Source organism: Canariomyces notabilis (genome assembly GCF_033297395.1).
Source record: "Canariomyces notabilis strain CBS 508.74 unplaced genomic scaffold N656scaffold_23, whole genome shotgun sequence".
Classification (NCBI taxonomy): domain Eukaryota; kingdom Fungi; phylum Ascomycota; class Sordariomycetes; order Sordariales; family Chaetomiaceae; genus Canariomyces; species Canariomyces notabilis.
In genome coordinates, this window is record NW_027041845.1 from 329,717 (window position 1) to 349,784 (window position 20,068).

At 54.8% G+C, this 20,068-nt stretch overlaps 5 protein-coding genes across 5 annotated transcripts; all 5 read right to left on the reverse strand.

Moving 5' to 3' along the window:
- Window positions 1–6,985: 6,985 nt before the first annotated feature.
- N656DRAFT_715450 (uncharacterized protein) lies at window positions 6,986–7,766 on the reverse strand (the record flags this gene model as incomplete). The annotated part of the gene is made up of 4 exons (XM_064812047.1): window positions 6,986–7,286; window positions 7,398–7,493; window positions 7,637–7,652; window positions 7,730–7,766. The coding sequence occupies 4 exons, from the start codon at window positions 7,764–7,766 to the stop codon at window positions 6,986–6,988; spliced, it is 450 nt and encodes a 149-aa protein (XP_064667351.1).
- A 766-nt stretch (window positions 7,767–8,532) lies between these two features.
- Window positions 8,533–9,875, reverse strand: N656DRAFT_782640 (nuclear transport factor 2). The gene is made up of 6 exons (XM_064815798.1): window positions 9,781–9,875; window positions 9,623–9,640; window positions 9,434–9,498; window positions 9,286–9,357; window positions 9,129–9,227; window positions 8,533–9,052 (listed from the first exon to the last, which is right to left on the reverse strand). Exons 1-6 carry the CDS (start codon window positions 9,782–9,784, stop codon window positions 8,942–8,944), a joined length of 369 nt encoding a protein of 122 aa, XP_064667352.1. The 5' UTR covers window positions 9,785–9,875; the 3' UTR covers window positions 8,533–8,941.
- A 1,285-nt stretch (window positions 9,876–11,160) lies between these two features.
- N656DRAFT_800695 (uncharacterized protein) lies at window positions 11,161–13,043 on the reverse strand (the record flags this gene model as incomplete). Its single annotated transcript, XM_064818034.1, has 3 exons — window positions 11,161–11,523; window positions 11,588–11,958; window positions 12,014–13,043. 3 exons carry the CDS (start codon window positions 13,041–13,043, stop codon window positions 11,161–11,163), a joined length of 1,764 nt encoding a protein of 587 aa, XP_064667353.1.
- A 1,045-nt stretch (window positions 13,044–14,088) lies between these two features.
- Window positions 14,089–16,011, reverse strand: N656DRAFT_737348 (uncharacterized protein). Its single transcript, XM_064812743.1, has 2 exons — window positions 15,517–16,011; window positions 14,089–15,446 (listed from the first exon to the last, which is right to left on the reverse strand). Exons 1-2 carry the CDS (start codon window positions 15,795–15,797, stop codon window positions 14,318–14,320), a joined length of 1,410 nt encoding a protein of 469 aa, XP_064667354.1. The 5' UTR covers window positions 15,798–16,011; the 3' UTR covers window positions 14,089–14,317.
- Window positions 16,012–16,370: 359 nt separating this feature from the next.
- On the reverse strand, window positions 16,371–20,026 carry N656DRAFT_758945 (uncharacterized protein). The gene is made up of 5 exons (XM_064813186.1): window positions 19,762–20,026; window positions 19,573–19,677; window positions 19,204–19,490; window positions 16,834–19,144; window positions 16,371–16,767 (listed from the first exon to the last, which is right to left on the reverse strand). Exons 1-5 carry the CDS (start codon window positions 19,802–19,804, stop codon window positions 16,598–16,600), a joined length of 2,916 nt encoding a protein of 971 aa, XP_064667355.1. The 5' UTR covers window positions 19,805–20,026; the 3' UTR covers window positions 16,371–16,597.
- Window positions 20,027–20,068: the final 42 nt, after the last annotated feature.

Sequence of the window (20,068 nt, forward strand, 5' to 3'; positions counted from 1 at the left end):
CGATGTGGCTCTCGGTTGTAGACAGCTGGCTGGCGGTGCTGGCCTTCTTCTTGAGGCTGCGGTTCGATGGCAGCGCAGGAGTCGAATCCTCGACAACGCTGCTCGGCCTGCCGATGCCAAACGCGGCGGCACGCTCACTGTCTGTCCGAGTAACGGCCATGACGCGCTGCTTGGCACTAGCGGCAGGCAACGACGGTTTCGGGGCGTGGAGCTTGAGATCTTGTGCGACGGTGCGGGTATGCTCGGGGCTAGCACTCGCCTCGGCCGACGAGCTCATCTCCTCAGCCAACCCAGCATATTCCTTGCCCTCCTCACCAACCGAGGGGAGCTCGACCGAGGTGGAGCGCGGTATGGGGTCGCCATTGCGGGCGCCAGCGTGAGGTGCCGCAGTCAATTTGAGGAAGGTACTCTCGTTCAACGGCGACGGTGCGAAGCGGTCGGGATTTGGACTTATGGAGCGCTGCACGCGGCGATTGATAGGTCGTGGTGGAACCATGGGAGCTGATGCCTTTTCCTGACTCCTGGATGGTCTGGGAGGTATAACTGGGGCTTGTGCTGTTGTAGCAGACATGGTGGACGGCTCGGTGAGGGGGTTGGCCACGTTCAAATACGCTCAAAGGATGAAGCTTGCCGTTGCAAAGTTTGGTGCGGCTCACCAGAAAGGAAGGAAGGAGGTAACGGAAGGTAGGTTCGGGACGCTGGGGATGTCGTGGATTGTGCCGCAGCGTGAACTGTCTAGAACAATGCGGCTTTTGCTTCTGGTTAGCCTGTGTATTGTGCAACAGTCGGTGAGGAACGAAGAGCTCCAGAGCTGCAATGCAAGATAAGCGCGTCAAATAAAGCGGCAGGATATTGAGGGCGATGACTAGGGGGGAGGGGGATTCCTATGGAGTTAGTTTGTACGAAGTACCGCTCCGTACAGAACTCCTGAACTTGACTTCGACCACAATCGCGGCGGTGCCTGTGCGCGATAACAACGTGTCAAGCCTAACAGCTCTGTCCAGAGATAACAGGCCAGCACCACTGCACCACACCAAAGCGAATTGGCGGCTCGGCAATCGGACAAGCTATGTGTACAAATGGTGACACGGTGTTGTGTCCACCAGCTAGTGAATGCCGTTGCATGAGTCCAAAGCCTGGAAGTGTCGCTTCCATGGGTCGGGTTGCTTGTCCCTCACTGTCTTGTCCTGCAACCCACCCGGGGGGAAATAGCTCAATGACTTGCCCGGCCAAATTGCCAACGAAGCCTTCAGCATCTCGGCTGGAATTGGTTGCCCGGGGGTGGCGGTAATTGTTGTTGTTGGGCATTGGGCTTGCAGAAGAACAATCATGGAGGGGGAGAGTTTGAGTCACTGACTTGTACTTACCAATGTATAGGAAGAGCTGGTGTCAAGTCTGTACCCGGGAGCTCGAAACGACGGGCAGTTGGTGTTCAAAGGTCTAGATAATGAACTTCAGTCGTAATACTCTGTTACCGCCTTTGTTGAGGATTCGCTTTGCTCTGTGTCTGTGTCTGTGATGGAACTATGGTTGCCATCAAGAAAGGGGCGGTCATGCTGGCCACTTATACGGCTGAGCAATGCCTTGTTCGTCATTAGCTACGAGTCTGGTGTGTCCCTGTCTCGACTTTTCCATACTGTGCTGCCGAGGCTTCGCATTGAGCATCATGGGAATCGCTAGTACATTGCTGCATGTACTGCGTTTTACTACACAGCATGTACAATACTTGTACAACACACATTCCTCGCCCCCTATCAATCGTGCACTAGTAACCAATGTAGTGATTCCAGGGTATAGTGAGCTCGACGTTGGGCTAAAGGAGGCTCGCCAGCGACATGATTTACTACAAGTGACCCGTTCAGTCTTCAAGAGGTGAAAACGTGGTTGCTCAAGAAATGCATTTGTTCAGTGTGTAATACATACATAAATTGTAAGTTACCTTTATTTTACACTAGCATTTGCTGTGTGTGCACCCCGTACCTTTCAGTATGTAATACACTACGAAGTACTTCGTACCGACTCCCAAGTTCGTTCATTTTTGCTCCACAGTGCGCAAATTTAGCATGAGTGATCGCAGTCCACTTGCTGTGTCATGGGACCTCAACTTGCTCCAGGGACATCCAGCTCTGAATGTACGTTAGGTCATTTCCCTTGAGGAATCTGACTCAGGAGCGGCAGTAGGAAATATCATTACCAGATATTCCTCACAATTGCTTAGAACCGACGGGATGCCCTTTTCTCTACTGCTCCTGGGGACGGATGAGCTCATCGGGACATACTCCGTACAGTCTTCGACACAGTATCAAGTATTTAGGCTTTGTTGAGTACCTTTGTAGCAGTATCTTGTACCTAGCAGTATCTTCGGTTCACCCCTCACTTCCAGGGCTGATGGGAGGTCTTACCCCACCATCCCCACCCGTAACCTGCTGAGCCTGCCGGACTTGCCAAGGTGGCTGACGGGCGTTCTAGAATTGGCGCGAGAGTGTGCGAATGACAACCAGAGTTTTCCGTAACTAAAGGTGCATAACGACTGGAACCGAGGCCACCAAGGGACGGCGAGAGAGAAGCGATGGTTATTGACATCACTACACATATGTATCGTACTGTACAAGACACAACATGACAATGCGGTTGAGGTGGCCGATCAGGGTGTCTGGATGAAGCCGTTGCGAACGGTAGATCAGCTATGTAAATTGCTAGGAAGAGATCAAAGCATCGGAGACGGAGAAGCCGAGCGTCTAAACACAGAAGGCTCTGCTCAGCTCAGATGGGTGCTCTGGTTGCTACAGCGCTGCAGCACCTCCTGCTCCACGTGTGTGCGACCTCCCAAGCGGAGTGGAACACCCACAATCTGCATGCGATCCGTCCGGCAAGCCAATTGCAAATTAACTCCACCAAGCGCCCTTCCCCGGTGACCGCCCTTTCCCAACTGGTACTACCTAACAGTTTCTTCCTTGCCCACTTCGCAAACCGCTAATGGCCTGCTATCAAGGACGATACCTAGCAGAGCCACCGCGCTTGCGGTGACAAGATAATACATGTCTGGGGAATTACCTACGGAACTCTCTTGCAAGGCCGCCATGCCAACGGAAGGGTCTCGGGGAACATGGTGGGACTCAGGCTCCAGTCCAAACAAACCCCAACGAACCCCACAGCTATCATGCGGCACTTGAAATGCTCGTACCTTCAACTTCCAAGTGGTGTCGGATATGACGCAATCTCCCTCGTCCGGTTTTCAACAGGGTCCTTTTCCGCCAGGACCGTGACGGTTGCATAGGCCGTGGCAACACTATTAGCAACAGAAACTCCCCCGTTTGCTGTACTTGTGTATATGTACAAGTACACGCCGCGGCTTCCCTCATAGAGTCAGGTTTCGGCTGCTTGGACACGTTTCCCACCAGGCGGGACTGGTCCGATGTTCATAGCCGCTCTGTGTAGGGCTTCCCACGATCACAATTGCCCAGTGTGAAGACTCGGATGACTTCCAGTTGGTACCTTATTACGGAGTAGGTAGGTGTCAAGTTTTGATCTAGCCCTAAGGTATCAGCCGATGCAGTTGTGTCACACGTAGTCTCCCAGCCTGTCTGTCACCTAGAGAGACTGTTAGCAGTCAACCGAATTGAGTGCTGTCACATCATCTGTGAGTTTCCTAGGTAGGCTGTCTGATAGCTGCTTTATCTTCGATTACACCTCAGCTAGGTAGGTATCTTAGACAAACAGCTTGGACTGGCAGCCAAATAAGAGCATCCAACATAATGCTATCCATAAGTAGGGACCTAAAGAAGGCAGGTATTGTACCTGTGAGTAAGGTTGCTATATGCCTGTCGCATTCTGGCGGTGCACCCCGTTAATTCCATTCCATTTAGAGATCGTACTTTCAACCAGGTAACAGGTACTTACATCTTCCCACGACCTACGGACTAGAAGGAGGGACTTATAACTGTCCTCACTCAATAGCATCCGTGGTGGTTTAGCATACCTAGTACCTGAAATGAGTACATACTATATACTTATGCGGCCGAGAACACCGTGACAATGTCAGCCAGGATCCGTGGGACAACATAGAGTGTGAGAGGGACGCGCAACTAGGGTAGGTATGTCACGGGCTTGTTAGAGTTCAATACTAGGTACTCCACAGGCTACTAGTACCTAGTGGACTACCTACTGGAAAACTGTAGGCTATCGTCAAAGAGCAGACTGGGGCTGACCTACTAGTGCTTCCAGTGTTCCCCAGGCAAATGATATTCAGCAGCACCGCTCGTAGTCTAGTACTACTAGTACCAGCAGTGCTGTTAGAGACACGATAAATCGGAGCGTCGGGTAGTGATCTGGAGCATTTGGTTGCCACAATTGCGGACCCTGTGCCCTGTGGAAGGCGTCGATAAGTGGAAGAGAAGCAGCTAACGTTAGAGATATCTTGGCTTTGATCTCCGAGTCATCGAAGCGTTCGATCCGGTCGCCCTCGGATGCGTTTTCTCGGAAGACGCATTCAATTTTATATCTGTTACTAGTATCTATTCGATTGGACCATAGTCCGAGGAGACTATGACATCAAGCACAAATCAGTCCAGTGCTTCAATTGCTGGCTTCCGGTCAAGTTGACTCTGAAGCCCAGAGACTGTCTTAGGTTAACATACACGTGAGTCAGGGGGTGAACTGAATCAAACCAATTTCCAGGTTTTCAGCATTTACTAAAGGTTCAGGACGTAGCATCCCAAAAATCGATCAAAATGGGCTCCATTACTTGATTTAACCATCTCCCCCCTTCCCGTTAGCCATCTTATATGGACTTGTACCATGGCCGTCGTTAGAACGACATTGTTGTATGATCCTACCTATCCGGGCAACCAGTCCTGGAAGCATATAGGTAGCCTATCGCAGATTGATGCCTCTCTATTCATTTTGGGGCTGGTTGACACTGTGATCCCTTCTTGGCTTTCTTAGAGTAAACACTACTACTACACATGCGAGGACCAGTAAGGTCACGGTACATGTATGGTGTGAGTAGGTAGTCACTAGTCAGAGTGTCGACTAGGTCAACGAAAGCTCATGTACACAGGGTACTCAAAGTCAATGCCGCCCACTAGACAAAGCACTATGAGTTTGGGAGTACATGTAGTAATAATATTTAGGTAGCAATGGGTCTGCTCAAGGTAGACTCGGAGTCCCAGTAGATGATGCTAGGATGAAGTCCGTTGAAACAGCTATTAACGGGTAGTGCAGTGAATCTTATTACTAAGGTACCTAGTCTGGCTGGTGGGCGTCAAGTTAAGTTACCGTGTGTTCCGGGTCCATCCAAGCAAGTTAAGCAACCAATGGGAAATAACGACAACAGGCCCGGGAGAGGCTGAGCAGAAGCAAAGCGTTCAAGTCTCAATGGCTGCTGCTAGAGGATGTACCTTGATGTTTCAAGCTCAATGAATAGAGCTGCCTCTAAGTTGCCTGGTAGCCCACGCTAAGGTAGGTACTACCTTAGCCTGATAGATGATAGAGAGAAGGGCCAACCACGTGAGCTATGCGAGCAGTTACAACAACCGGCAGAAGTTGGGCTAAAGGATCAATGGTAGGTTGCCATTGGACAGTTACCGCCAGGCTCCTAGTATGATCGGACTTACAAGGTCGCATTTAGATCGAACTGCCACAACACCAGTCCGAGCTGACCCGGGGGATGTCCCAAACGACTGGATCTCACAATGTGAATGGGGCATTGTCTGGTATCAAAGCCAATGGGTCGGGCTCAAGCTAAGAAACCGTAGGTGTATATAAAAGCTATGCAAATTATGAATGACTTTAGGGTTAGTGCTTCTCAGTCTCTAGTGGTTTAGTATTCAACACAGCACAGAACAGCCCGTTCCTCTGTGACTACGGTAATGACAAACCTTCACTTCTTGTATAGCGCCCATTTCTGATCGCCTACTAGTAACTTGAAGGTACTACCTATCACAATGGGCGGCATCTCGCCAACCGGTGCGCTCTTCATATCCGCCCTGAACGATGAATCGAGGGCCTCCTGCCTCAGGATATTCTCAAACGACAACAATAAGACACAGTCGCTCCTAAGAGCTCCCAAGCCTTTGCCGCCGGCTGCCTTCGCCTTGAATCCCTCAAGCCACACTTCGGCTGAGAAGAAACACCTTTCCGTCCCCTCACCAAGAAGGAACGGGCTCAAGCTCGACAAATCGCCCTCATGAAACCTAAAGCCTGGGAGGACACCCTGTGAAGGCATCTTTAAGAAGGTGATTAGGATCATGGATGGCGTCACGGAGTTCGGTTTGACTTGGCTGGAGGTGGGCTGTATTTTCGGCACTGCTGATATATCGAAGAGATATGGAACGAGGTTGTGAGAACCTCCCAAGTTCGAGCGTGCTATAGCACCTCAAGCTGACAAAGTTCCTGTCACAATCTGTTAGTACCGGTACTACCTTGTCCCACATGGCTCGTAAACTCGCGGATTCCGTGGCTACCAACACGGGTGAGCATCACGAAACCAGGCTAGCTCTCTGCATTTTCCTCAACCATGGCAGCCGACCCACCCTACACTACTGCGTATCACTCGCCCCTCGTTTCCCTTGGAATGCCTGTAAGTCCAGCCTAGCCCCGACCAGGTCTACAGAGGGAGACCCATCGAAACAGCGTCCAAAGGCAGTCCGGATCTGAAGGCAGAGAAAACAAGACTCAAGACACTACACGACAAGATACAACGCCATTGTCCTTCATCAAAGGGAGCCATAGACGCCACGAGAACCCATCCCATAACCAGAAATTTCAGAAACAAAACATGCTCGCCACGCCCCGTGACCAAGTTCTTCACGCATTCCGTCGTTCAAAACGGCCGCGCTAGTGGAGAGGTCATCCGTAAAACACCACTTGCAACGGCCTCTTTGCAGCCCAACACTCCACCCTCCCACTCTTTGCCCCCCTTTTCTCTGCCCGTCTCTTCCCATAACTTCATCACCACAAATTCCCCGTCCCTTCTCTGCCCTCCTCATACAATCATCTGGGCAACCCCGGCACCGCCAAGGGTCTTGCTCCCGACAAAGGCCTGGCCCTTGATGCCGGCAAGCAGGTAGCAGAGGCCCGTGAAGGTGAGCAGGACGGCGGCGGCGATGAGCGAGGTGGCGTAGCGGATGATGGAGAGCCACTGGACGATGGCCATGACGGCGTAGGCGGCCGCGCGCATGTAGTTTGTCGAGATGCGGCGGATGGCGTTGTCGAAGGTCGCCGACGTCGGGCAGATGCGCAGCAGCAGCGGCACCTCGATGAAGAGAATTACGAAGGAGGATACCCTACACAATACGACGACAAGGGCGTCAGGAGTCAGCAGGAGGCTTGTTCGGTGGATTTGCCATTGGTGGGGAGAGGCGAAAGGAAGAGTAGGTGCGGAATACGAAACGTACAGGCAGATGACGCTAAAGGGGATGATGAAGAAGTCGAAGGTGAAGATGTTGGCTATGCCAAGGGCAAAGCAGAGGATCATGGACAGGATGCCCAGCCTAATTTCGGTGCGCACTCGTTAGCGCCTGGCCTTGAACCTCCAATCGTGTGCCTCAACGGTTGTTCCGTTGATATGTTATGACGACAAGTGTCCCGAAGAAGGCCTCAGTATCGCGAAGAGCGCAGAAGGTTCAGTCCTCACCATTGTGCGTAGATGCCTGGACAGCAGAAAAAGGCCAGTCAGTATCGTCCCGCAATGCCAGAATATGCCCTGGAGCGTCGAAGAAAGACGTACTGAAGTTGCGCGTTGCGAATTCCTCCTTCAACGTCATATTGCTTGCCGGTGGTTGATCTAGCCCACTGAAACGGATCCCACGGCACTCTTGAGCAGATTGCTTTCCAAAGCCTCAACTACACTAGCTGCCTATAGCTCGATCGGCGGCAGGAATCTCCACGAGAGCAGAAAGAAAGCTTCCAGGTGCGCCAGGCGAATCGTGCGCAAGCTTGCTCGGTTGGTTCCCTGCACCGTTGGCCTCGAAAAAGAGTAATCGGAATCGACGGGTGGGATAAGTAGGTGGTCCCGACGGCGTTGTCTCGCAGCTTTTTGGTCAAAGAAACTGAAAGCACCTGGCCAGACACAGTTGTTGCGGTTGTTCAAAGCTTCGTTGTTCAACGGAATGATAGGGTCAGGGTACAGAGTATGTAGGTAGGTCGAGCTTCTAACAATGGAGCAGTTAGCAGGTTGTCATTTCGGCCGACGCACGGCTGCTAACGGTTGGGAACCTGCGGCCCGGCGGTGGGCTGCGTGGTGCGATGGACCCGCTGATTGGGCCATGGCTGCTCCCCTGGGCAACGTCACACGGATATTCAGGTACGTACCCTGCAAGTTGAGCGCTTTTCTTAGGAAACTTCGAAACAGCACTCCAAACAACAGGTCGAATTCACGGTCCAACCTAGCGGCCTAGTGCTGATGAACTTGGTCGACTTTGCGTCGCCTTACTGAATACCTGTCCATGCTGCCTCGGAAACCACATATATACTCCAGGTCGCCAACAGGCAGCTGTTTTCTCGTCTCTCCAAGCTTGCCAGTCCGCCGCTGCTGACGTGCAAGCGGTTACGCGGCACCTTGGGCGGAGTAGCCCTGGAGGTAGGGACATGAGCAATGCTTATCACACCATACTGTGTAGTTACGGAGCTGGTTTTTTATAAGCAGACGCATTCTTTGTTCAGGATACCCATCTGATATCAACCCAAACGACACGGTCAAGAACTCCGCTTTGCCATACACCTGTCTCGACGTTGTGTGCGCCGCAATATCCATCCGTGTCGTGAGCCCGCGAAGGCGCCGTCAATAACCCAATACGAGTTGTCTCCGGCGCACTTTATCATCCTCACTAATCCACCAGATCAAGACGCACCAGAGTCTCGCAGTTTTGTCTAGTCTAGATGCAGCCTCGTTACAAGGAGCAAAGGTGCCCGGCCGTCTGTCCGCCAGCGAGCGCGCTGCTTACATAAGGACCAGCTTGAAGATGTCGTTGTAGACGAACCACTGGCCGGCAGGGTCCTGGCAGAGATGGAAAGTTTGCGAGTAAGGAAGCGGGCGCGACTCATCGTCAACCTAAACACAGTCAGTGTTAACAGGGAAACATGTTGATTTGCCCCAGCCATGGCGAATCGCCCCGAGTTGAACGTACCACCAGCTGCCCGGTAACCAGGATGATGATGCCTCCGTTGGCGGTAGGCTGAGCCTCAGGTGGGGCAGACTGATGCGTGACCTTTTGGAACGGGAGATTCTGCCCGGATAAAAATCAGCAATCTCGCTGCTTTCACCTAGGATGGTGCATGCCTTACCGTGAGTTTCTCCGCAATGCTCGGAGCACCGAGGTGTTGCGTCCCCTCGAACGTCAACATCGAGTTCTCCCTCTAAGTCAACCTATCGCATCAGCCATCTCTGTCCCCCTTCGCAACCTAGGTGAAGCGCTCGGTGGGTGTAGCGTACGTAGAGACCCGCCAGTGCCTTGCGATCGGTATCGAAGGTCCTGTAATAATGCTCGACAAACTGGTCTGCCAGTCGGGGCGAACGAGAAAGAAACCCAATGTTAGAAAGCGTTGTTCCCAGCCAAGATGCAAGAGGACGATGCTCAGCGATCGCGCAAGGACAGTTTGTATGATCCCGGTAGATACTCACTCGCGATAGCCAGGAAATCTACTCCAGCGTTAGCGACGTCGTTTGCTTGCAATCATCATCACCAGGAGCCGGCGCAAACGAGGCATAACAGAAATCGCGGGGTAAACAGCAGCCCCTCATCTGCGCCTATTGTTTTGGGCAGAGAAGATTTGACTTACCCATTTTGAAGCGATCACCAACGAAGGTCCCTGGGATGAGAGAAATTCAGGTAAATTCGAGAGATTTCAAGTGTTCCTCGGCGCCGGACAGAGAAGCTGATGCTGGAGTGGTGGTGGTGATGGGTTGTTAGGTCCGTCTGGGATTTGCAGGTCTGAAGGGGGGATGAGGCACCGGCGGCCCACAAGAAATCGCACCTAACAGCGTTGCGCGATGGTGGGGTTATTGTTGGCCTCAGGCAGAACGTACAGTACCTGCTGGAGCCTGGACGGTGGGTTTCTGGTTTCGCAGATATAAATTTCTGCCATTGTTATTGACAGCCGCAGCTTCTTCCCTCCTTGTCCCCTGATCACAACGACAACAACCAACACGTTGGGAGCCAAGGAAGCGCGGTGGTCCCGTCGGGCAGCAGCCTCCAAGACAATGACTTTGTTGGCACCAACGGAAAGCTAAGACACTTGATTGCCTCAGGTATGCTTCTTTCCCTTTAGTTCTTCCAGCAACTCCCATAATGCCCTTTCCATGATGACACATTCTTCTTAAGAACGGCCAACTGAATTCTCCATGTTGATCATTCAAATATCAAGCTCAACAGTCTGATTTCCCTCCCTCCATGAATCCATCATGCTGTAGCCCCATCAAGGGGAGACTCGCGAGTACAGGAGGCTAACCATTAAATAGGTGCAGGGCCCAACTGGGCACCGGTTTATCGCAGTCTCAGCTTGAAGCTGGCACCCTGACATTTTGGGTAACTCACCTAGTTTCCAGCTACTTCTTCCGAATCACAATCGATTATTCTACTTCGCGCTCAATTGATGTATCCCCATCTGGACGGAGGGTGATCCATAGCAAGGTTGCCCTGAATTAGCACACCCAGATACCGTAATAAGAACTCTGGTCCATGGGCTCAACCAGCCAATTGTTCCTATAAAAGGACTACCATACAAATGTGCTCAATGTCCCTGATATTCGCCCCTGCCGTGGTCGGCATGCTTCTTGCATTATATAGCAGCGGCCTGTGTCTCACGCTGTCCCATTGGCGTCCTCCCGTCCCTTCAGCTGCCGACTCGCCAGTCTGGCGTGTTAGGCAGGCCCGGAATGTCCCAATGGTTGATATGCTGCGGACTCTTTAAGCGCGGAGGGGCAATATACTCTGAGGCCGCCAAAGTAGAGGCAAGAGAGAGCACACTCTCAGATATCATGTAAAACAGGCCCATTGGGCACTAGTTTTACACATCTCGTTCCCAGATTCTCCCTATTTGAATACCCGACCGGTCGATCAGAGTATCGGCCTAGACCTGTGGAGGTCGAGGCAGCGCATGATATTCGCAGCCCATCGTTTATTCAGCAGCAGCCGCAGAGAAAACAGACACCCATAAGCCTCACAACTCCTCCTCCACTTCCACTTTCATGCTCGACGAAGGCTGCTCCTGATCCTGGCTTGCCTGAGAAGCCTGAGCCTTGGCGAGTATATCCCCGAGCGGCTGTGCGGAAGGAAAACTCCCGCTGCTGGGCCCGCTTCCGGTTGCGCCGAGGTCCGCACCGCTGATGCTAGGCCGAGCCTTCTTCATTGGGCTTCCGACAACATCGTTATCACCCGCCAAGGGTTTCCCGAAGATGCCTGCAGCGGCCGATGCCACGCTCCCTGAGCCGAGGGAACCCTCCGGCGGCGTAGCTACTCCAGCGCTTGGCGACTTTCTCGGGCTGGATGCGCTGTCGGGCTCGACTGAATGCGCTCGCTTGAGCTGAATCAATGACACAAATTAGCGTTCAGTCGAGAGGTGAATGATTGGATCAGGAGAGGCTTACCCTAATTCGATTCACGCCATCGGCTAGTTCGCCAGTGAACTTGGCGTCTTCTGGGCCGAGTTTCGCCTTGTCATACTTAGTGTCAAGGTCGTCCATCTTGGCAAGTATCTCGGCGCCGTCGTCATCGTCGTCATCGTCGTCACTGTCCGCAACCATTGCGCTGGCATCCGAGACGCCGTTGCTCTTGCGTGCCTTCCGCCTTCGTGTGGACTGGTTGTCCGTGTCTCGGAAGCGTGAGAAGCCGACAGTGCCGCTGGTCTTTAGAGGGCCGAGATTGGAGAAGTCGAGCTGACCAGATCGCCGCTTCATGGCTGCTGGGGAGGTCGACTGCGGTTTGGAGGGTGCCATGACGCCCATCTTTTGCAGTTGGCCTATACAAATGTCTAAGTTAAAGTGCGCTATCTCGGGAGTGGCCTGCTAACTTACGCTCGCCGCGGTAGAAGAAAGTAAAAACGGCAAATGGCTTGTCCGGCCCGTCGATACCTGTCACGGTCTGCGTGCTGATCGTCTTGGGATCGAGTGTCTTCGGCTTCGCGAAACTAGTGGTGTGCTCCACATCGGCATCGATTCCGTTAGAGCCTCCCTTGCCCTCGTCCTCGGAAGAGTCGTCGTGCGCATCAAACTGGGGCGAGTACTCTCCCTTCTTGATTTCGCCTGAGGCGATGACCCGGAACATGGCGACCTTGATCTGACCGGTCGCCTCGGGCGGCTCGTCATCGTCAGAAGAGGAGAGAGAATCATCGTCAGGGAGGGCCTCAACGGGCGCCTGCTCGTCCGCGGCGTACCGGAAGGTGCCGCGCGACCTAGTAGCGCCCTCAATCTCCATGCTTACGGCTCCCTCGCCAGCGGGCTTTTGCCTTCTCCTACGCTTCTCAAACTTCTGTCTTCGGCGCTCCAACTTCTCGGCGGCGTCGTGCCCCTTCAGGTCGAGACCATTCAGCCATCTCTCCAAACCGACTTCGCGAAAGAGAAACTCCCTTTCGGCCAGGCCGCCGCCCTCCGACTCGGGGACTTGAACCCATCTACTATTGACCCAAGTCTCTTCTCCGGGCCGCAAGAGCGTGGCAACCTCTTCTTTGGCCCTTCCGTCAAAGTAAATGTAGGCGGCGATGGTCTCGTTTTCGCTGCTGGTCAAGGGAACGTAAGGGTCGACGAGGCCCGTCTTTCCACGCTCTCCTGGGGCCGGCATGGGGCCGACGATCTGGGGTTTCGGATACGGATTGCTCGGAGTCGCTCGAGGCATCGAGTAAGGTATCGCGAGCCCTGGGGTGAGCAGCGTGATAGAGATGGCGAACTTGGCCGGCTCAGGCTTGTTTGTCTCTGGGTTCAGCTGGGGCTGCGGGACCGGTATGTAACTGTTGATTCGCGACAAGCGCGAATTCTTTTGGACGCCATGCTCGGGCAGCGGGGCTCCATTGGCGTGGATGCTCACCGCGATGCCCTTGTAGCAGGGCATGGTTGGTGGTGCTGAATTTCGGGGCGGAGCGGGAACCCGCAATGTCTGGAGCTGTGGCTTTGTCTCTTACCCCGCGTAAGAAAGAATGTTGGCCGGGGCCTACGATTCTTTTGCTGAAAACTCGAGAGCAGGTTTCACCCTGGGGTCGAGAAGAATCGAAGAGAACAATGGTCGGCGATAAACCTCGACGAGGTGAGCAAGGGCGGAGCAGTAGCCTGAGGAAGAATCCAAAGCGGTTGGGGTAGAACTTGGTAAAGCTAAGTAAGCTGCCAGTACCGTGTATTCTCCCTTTTATATCGACGACGCGCCGTCATGCAGCAGTCAAGGCAGGAAGGTTGGCACAACGAGGTTTGTAAAAAGTCACTCTAGGCGCTTTTATGAGTGGAAAACCGCACGGGATCCCGAGAGAATGGGGCTCGCGTGTGTTGGAGGAGCAGGGGTTAATTAAGATTTCTTCCAGATTCTCGCTGTGCTGGCAGCAAGCAGACTTAGAGGGGGTTGGGCCGTGCAGAAGACACGGTACGCCGCGGACAGCCCCGCGTTGTTGAGATGTTCTTCTGAATCTCCAATGCTGGTGGAATGAGCTGGCTGATCGCTCAGCTGGTACGCAACCATCGAGATGACAAGAAATGCTCTCAAACTATGAGGCTGAGGATGCTGGTGTAAAGAAAGTCATTTGGAGCGGAGATGAGTGACGATGGTCCCACTGGAGGTCATGCTGCAGGTAGGCTCGCTAGTGGAGCACGGGCCACCGCTTCAACAGATATGGTAATTACCACCGTAACAAGTGTAAATACACCACTCTGTGTACCTGAAATTCCTGAATGGTGCACAATTGGCCGCTCCACTTTGGGCGTCATTCTGCGTCGACGATCCAGGGCGGACCAGATGGCCAATACAATGCCAGATTGCTCGGCGTTGACAGGTGAGCTGGCGGTCATGCATCCGCTGGTGCCTGACATGTCATGGCCATGCTGTGATATGGAAATGAGGATTGCCCGTAAAGTTACTCATGATGCTTGCGATTTGCTTATTTACTGTAATTGGCTGCTAGCAAAGGTTGACGACCTTAGTTAGGTACAGTAGTCTTGCCTACCTTCCACTTAGATGACTTGTCCGAGGAGCGCATACTGTGAGGTAGAGGTATCTTGTAGGTTAGGTCACACACCAATTTCAAATCAATCCTATCTCATACAGGGGCACTATGAGCATGCCCTGCCAAAAATGCCAGAAACGCCAAAACACCAGTCCCGCCGCACACACTCCGATGCCTCTCACCCGGATGCCCCTCTGCTAGATATCCGCCTGCGGGCTCCTTCTCCGCTGACCTGGCTACTGTAACTCGTGCCTTCCCCCAAGGCTCTCGACCTGACACTCTCTCCTCCATCATCCGCATCATCCGCCTCTGCGCCTGCTTGACTGGCGCCGATATCCGGCACGGTAGCCATCTTCCTCTCCCCCCCCTGCCCTTCCTCCTTCACTTCCTTCTCCTTGCCCTTTGCGGCGGAAGTAGGAGCTGGAGCAAAAGGGGACGGGAGAGGAGAAGCACCCTGCTCAATCTTGACCTTCCCCTTCCCCTCCTCTGCCTTCAACCTCTCCCCGTTGCCAACTCCAGCTCCACCATTTCCGTCATGATTGCCCTCCTCTCCTCTCTCGCCCTCCTGGTCTTTCCCCCACCAGGTCGACTCAATCCCCCTCAAGCACCACGTGACGGCCAGCATGAAGCCGGCCATGACCACCATCTCAACCGCCCAGAAGCCGCAGGTGAGCGCGACGAAGGCCGTGGCCCGCCAGGCGTGCATGAACCAGCGCAGGCCGTGCAGCCGCGCCGTAAGGGTCACGCTGGCGTCGTACACCTGGATGCTTTGGCCGGCCTGGACCTCGAGGAGCAGACTGGTCGGGAAACCGGTGGCTGACGATCCGAGCCGCTTGGAGGAGGACGACGACGAAGACGGCTCGCTAAAAGAGACCTGCTCGGCCATGGGCACTTCGAGGCGCACGGCGGCGGCGCGACGCGGGAACAGCACGTGGTAGCCCAGCAGCAGGACCCGTCTGGCCAGTGAGGCGACTGGGTCCGTGTAAGGGATCAGCGCCGGGCGGGTTGAGGTGTAGAGGATGCGCGTGGAGGTCAGGTAGGTGGGGAGGTCGACGCGGGTTGGAACCAGGGAGGTAGGAGGGCCGGCGTAGTGGTCCGGGGTGTGCGGCGAGGGGGTGATGTATGGGAGGGGCAGCGGGGTGATGTCGAGGGAGGAAAGAAGATGCAGGGCAATCATGAAGTTGCCGCGGTCGAGGTTCGCAGGGGAGCGAGGGAGAGTCAGCGAGACGGTGATGTCGTAGGGCTGCCGGTCGTGCACGCGTTGTCGTGCCTGGAGGGCGGCGATACCGAACGGGTTGGGGCCGACGCTGAGGGTGTGATGAATGGGTTAGTGGTAAGTAAGAAAGGTACTGGCCATGCCAGAGGAGATCAACGCACCCATATTGTAAGTGCACGGGAACCGTTGTGACCATGTCCGGGAGGTACCTGTAGTAGAGAACCAGGTAGAGCACCACGGCGGGGATGTAGAGCAGGGCGCCGCCGACAATGAGCAATGTCGCGCTGATCACAGTCCTCTGGACCCCTCTAGAGACCAGAGTGCGGTGGGCGGCATGGTGGATGTTTTGAGCGGCGCCGACTCCTTCGTCTCGCAACTGGCCGAGAAGGTCCTCAATGTCGTCCTCATCCTGCATTTCGTTGTCAGATGGCACCCTCGCCATCGTTGAGGCAGCAATAGCAATAATGGGTTTGTTTGCCTACCATGGTGGGCAGGACACGAGTTGCGCAGCAGGCGGTGGCTCGTCTTTCTGTTGTTGTATCGGGTTCGTCTGTATCGGCTTCACATGCGATGGCCCCACTGAACCTTTGGGTCCATGGTGCAGACTGCAGAGCTGCATCCGAGCTGCAATTCTAGGTTGAGCTGGCGGGGTGTCGCAGTGGAGGAGAGATGAGGTCACAGGTACGAATACGTACCGGCATGTGCTTTGTCCTAGCTTTTTTGTATTTGAGTTGCAGCGATTCCAAAAGCGGTCAGTCTGATTGATTTACCTTACGTACGAGCTCACAATCACATACCTTAAATTCAGTTGTCTTTGACTCTTCAATCCACCACTGACGCAGGGTTGGGTTGGGCTGTTACATGATGACATGATCAGGAATTCAGGATTGCTTAGATGAGAGGACGCAGCAGTCTCTCGGCCAGGTATTCACCAAATGAAGCGTGTTGTGGTGATTCTAGGCTCACGTAGACGTCCGGACCGCGGTCACCTGCTTTTCTTACAGGATTCAGCATTCAGATACATTCAATAACAATGATATATGCTCCAACTCCCCTAGACAAACGAAAGCTATCGACATCGTAAAGTACACATCATCAGGTATGACGCTGGTACATTGCATCATTCCATCCCACACGAGAAGTCAGACAAAAGCTCCCTACATGATGATCCCTACATGAGTACCAGACAGGTACATGCAAACCTCACCACAACTCAACGTCCCCCTCACCCCTAACGCCCCTTCAACAAGGCTGCAAATAATTGCTCGGGACCAGCCCAACCATGCCGTTCCCGCCCTGCACCGTTGCCTCCCACCAGCCGTCGTCCTGGTGGCGGAGGATGGCCAGGATGTCTCCCTTGGCAAACCCCAACTCCTCGGGTATCGCAGCCTGGTACATGTACAATGCTCGCGCTACAGCCCCGTTAGCACACAACTCTCCACACAAAAGTAACAGGGGAAGAGAAGAGATATACTGACCAAAATGCAAAATGGGTCTCCCATCCCGTGTAAACCTCCCCGAATCAGCAGCAGCGACGCTCTTGCTCCTAGTCCTACCAGCCCCAGCCGCCTGCACCGGCCCGGCGCCTTCGTACAGGCTCATACCGCCGCCATTAGCACTATTATTATTTGGATTACCACCGCGCATGCTCAAGCTCGAGGCGGTATTGCTCCGGTTATGCCTGCCGCGGAGCGAGCCGCCGTACGCATCCCCTTCTCCCGGCGCGGGCGCAAGCTGAACCGCCATGTGGTCCATTCCCCCGCCTCCACCGCCCATGCTACTGCCGGGCCGGGTATCTCTAGGACTGTAAGGCGATGGCGAGACCGATCTGGCCATGCTATCATTGATGCTCGGCGACCGACCACCGCCACCGGCACCACCACTGCTGCGGAAGTAGTGGTCTGAGCCCGCGCCCGCGCCCCGCTGCGGCTGGACCTGGGCATGGCCTTGCTTGGGCGACATGCCCAGCTGCGTAACCGATCCGCGGTGGCTGGACGGACCGGCGGCATAGACGCTCGGTGAGGCAGCGCGCTGGCCGCCGCCGTGGCTGCCAAACGAGTTGGCGAAGCTTGCGCGGGAGCCTGGACGCGGCGAGACGCTCCGCTGTGGGGCGGGCGAGGCCGCACGCGGCACGTCGCCCGGTCCGCCCCGGGTGCCGGGACGGGACATGGAGCTGCCGTAGCCACCGCCGCCGCCGGAGCCCGGTCTGTCCGAAGAGCTGAAGAGGGAGCGGGTCTGCTGCTGGAACTTTTGCGAGGATTCCTTCATGGCTTTGGAGGTAACTGCCGGCGGGGGGACGCCCAGGCGCTGCACCTGGATTTGCTGGTCGTACGAGGGCGGCGGGGTTCCGCGCATGGCCGCGGCAACTACGCTGTTATTGCTCCCCGGCCCAGTGCCGGTTCGGGGGCGTGGGCTGGCCCCCGGAGCGGGCGTGGCAATGCCGTGGTAGTGGTCTGCAGAGATCCTTCCTGCAGAATTCTTACCCGTCGTGACACCCTTCAGCTCGGCCAGTGCCAGTGCGATGGGGTCATCCTCGGGAGTGGACGGCGCGGCGGCCTGCTTCTGGCGGTCGGGCGTCTCGACAGCAAACACATTCTGCCCAACGTTGAGGGCTAAGCTTGCGTTGGCGGCGATGGGATCCGGGCTAGCACTCCGCTCTGGGCCAATGACTTGGTGATTGTCCTTGGCCGCGGCGAGCTGCGGCCGGCTCTGATTGTTCGAGGGATGCCACGTGTTTCTGTTGTTCGGTGCAATCTCCTTGGTGCTCTTCCGTCGGAAGGGGCTGTGGTTTTGGAAGAAACCACTCTTCTTCTTAAGAACCTTCTTGTCGGGAGATGCTGCAGGAGGCTGTGGCTCTTGCTTGGCCGGCGGGGGTTCCTGGCTCGAAAACGACGTTTCGCTGTGCGAATCTCTGCTAGAGGGTCGCGCAGACGACGTTGACGGCGCGGTGCTCAGGTCGGATGCGGTAGGCCTGCAGAGCATGGTCATGCCGTCCATTGGGTAAGGCTCGTGTGGCACTGGGGCGAACTCGGCCGGGTCATAATCGAGATTGCTGGCCCGAGGAGGCTGATAGCCCCTTGGCGGATCTCTCCTCGGCCGTTGGGTATCCTGCTGTGGCGGCGAGACCATCTTCTGCGGCATCTGGGGGACCATGTCTGCATCGCGACCTTGGGGTGTCCCAGGATCACCGTGTCCGAGGTTTCGAGCCAGTGCCGAGTTGGGATCGTGGTGAGACTCAAATGTCGACGGCTGCGGCGAAGACGAGCGGAAAGCTGGGTTGATGCTTCTTGGGAATTGTGCGACCGAGTAGCTCTCGTCCTCTGACGCTTCCGACTGGGAGTCGACATCGCCGCGGCAAAAATTGATGTACTTTGGGGGATCCGGAATCTCCTGGCCGGTGCCTTTCTCTTTGATGAAGGTGATGATGTCCTTCTCAACCTCCATCTTTTCTAGCGACAGACGGATTTTCTCGCACGACGCATCATCGCTGACACAGACAGTCGAGGCGATGTTTGCAAAAGTCCATAGACTGCTCTTGGTAAAGTCGAGACGCTCCTCTTCGAGGTCCTGGAACTTGTCGGCGGCGGCCTTCCATTCCCGATTCCAGCGGGCGGTGGTTTCCTCGAGCGCCTTGATGGCCGCTTCGTATTCGGCATTGGATGTTGCCAGGCTGATTTGCGTCTTTTCGAGTTTCGCCTTGTTCTTTCTCTCTTCCTGGCCCATGACCATGTGTCCCTGTGCTAGATAGCCTTTGATCTTGAGGCACTCTTGCTCGTAGCGGTCTCGGGTCTGTGTTATGTCAGTGCGTGTCAGCTAGTAATACTCATCTCCAGGGGGCTGCCACCCACCTTGTTGACTAATTGAGTCTGTTGAATCTTGGTCTTGAGCAGCTTCTCAACCGTGTTCTGCACGATCTTGCGCCTCTCCTTCATGCCACCGGCAAAGGCGGCTAGCGGCTCCTCCAGCTCGCTCTTCATCTGGGCAGCGATGTTCTGGTGCTGCTTAGCCATCGACTCGACCTCGCCGCGGACAACGTCGAGCGAATGTTTGAGCGTGCCTATCTCGTGTGTCCCCAGCGACTTGCGGCAAAGCGACATGAGCTTGCGAGCATATTCGTCCTCAATTGATGCGCGCGCTGTCCGGCGTTGGAAGTCGTATAATCAGCTACCGCTTTTTGCGACATCAAACATAGTAGAGAACAAGAACACAATGCTTACCGCTGTAAAAGGCGCGCAGTTCGTCGCATGTTTGCTTTGCATTGTGCATGCGCTGGAGGAGCGGTTCGACGCCGGCATCGTCCTTGCCCCAGAAGTTGTTGGCGACTGCTCCCCAAGTTAGCCTCGAGCCATGACACCGGGACAGTTGCACAATCGTCTCATTGTGCAAGCGTCGCTATGACTTCATACAGGAAAGGGCGACGGCCGGTCCGTCGGTTGCAGCAGCCGGCATTGCGCCTTACGGGGTCAGAGCGGAGCCGGGGATTTTCGACAAGGACGGGGAAAATGGAATCAAAAGCGAAAAGGAAAACCCCAGTTTCAAGATGACTGTCAACGAAACTTGTCGTGATGGTGGTCGTCTCCAAATTCGCAATCGCCAGCGACGGAAAACAACACCGCGGCTAAAGAGGGCAGTTCAAATTGAGAACCGGTTGGGAGAGAAAATGGTTGTGTGGCACAATCTACTCTGTTCATGCAGCAGCAAGCAGGTGTTGGC

Excerpts from the sequence above, each read along its gene's own strand:
- N656DRAFT_737348 (XM_064812743.1), bottom strand. The coding sequence starts at position 15,797 with ATGGCGAGGGTGCCATCTGACAACGAAATGCAGGATGAGGACGACATT. Across the intron at positions 15,447-15,516 it reads CCCGTGCACTTACAATATGG|CGTCGGCCCCAACCCGTTCG; the intron begins GTGCGTTGATCT and ends TCACACCCTCAG.
- N656DRAFT_758945 (XM_064813186.1), bottom strand. The coding sequence starts at position 19,804 with ATGCCGGCTGCTGCAACCGACGGACCGGCCGTCGCCCTTTCCT. Across the intron at positions 19,145-19,203 it reads AGACTCAATTAGTCAACAAG|ACCCGAGACCGCTACGAGCA; the intron begins GTGGGTGGCAGC and ends GACATAACACAG. Across the intron at positions 16,768-16,833 it reads GAGACCCATTTTGCATTTTG|CGCGAGCATTGTACATGTAC; the intron begins GTCAGTATATCT and ends ACGGGGCTGTAG.
- N656DRAFT_782640 (XM_064815798.1), bottom strand. Across the intron at positions 9,358-9,433 it reads AGGCACTGGCGGGTCTCTAC|AGGGAGAACTCGATGTTGAC; the intron begins GTACGCTACACC and ends AGGTTGACTTAG. Across the intron at positions 9,228-9,285 it reads GCATTGCGGAGAAACTCACG|AATCTCCCGTTCCAAAAGGT; the intron begins GTAAGGCATGCA and ends TTATCCGGGCAG.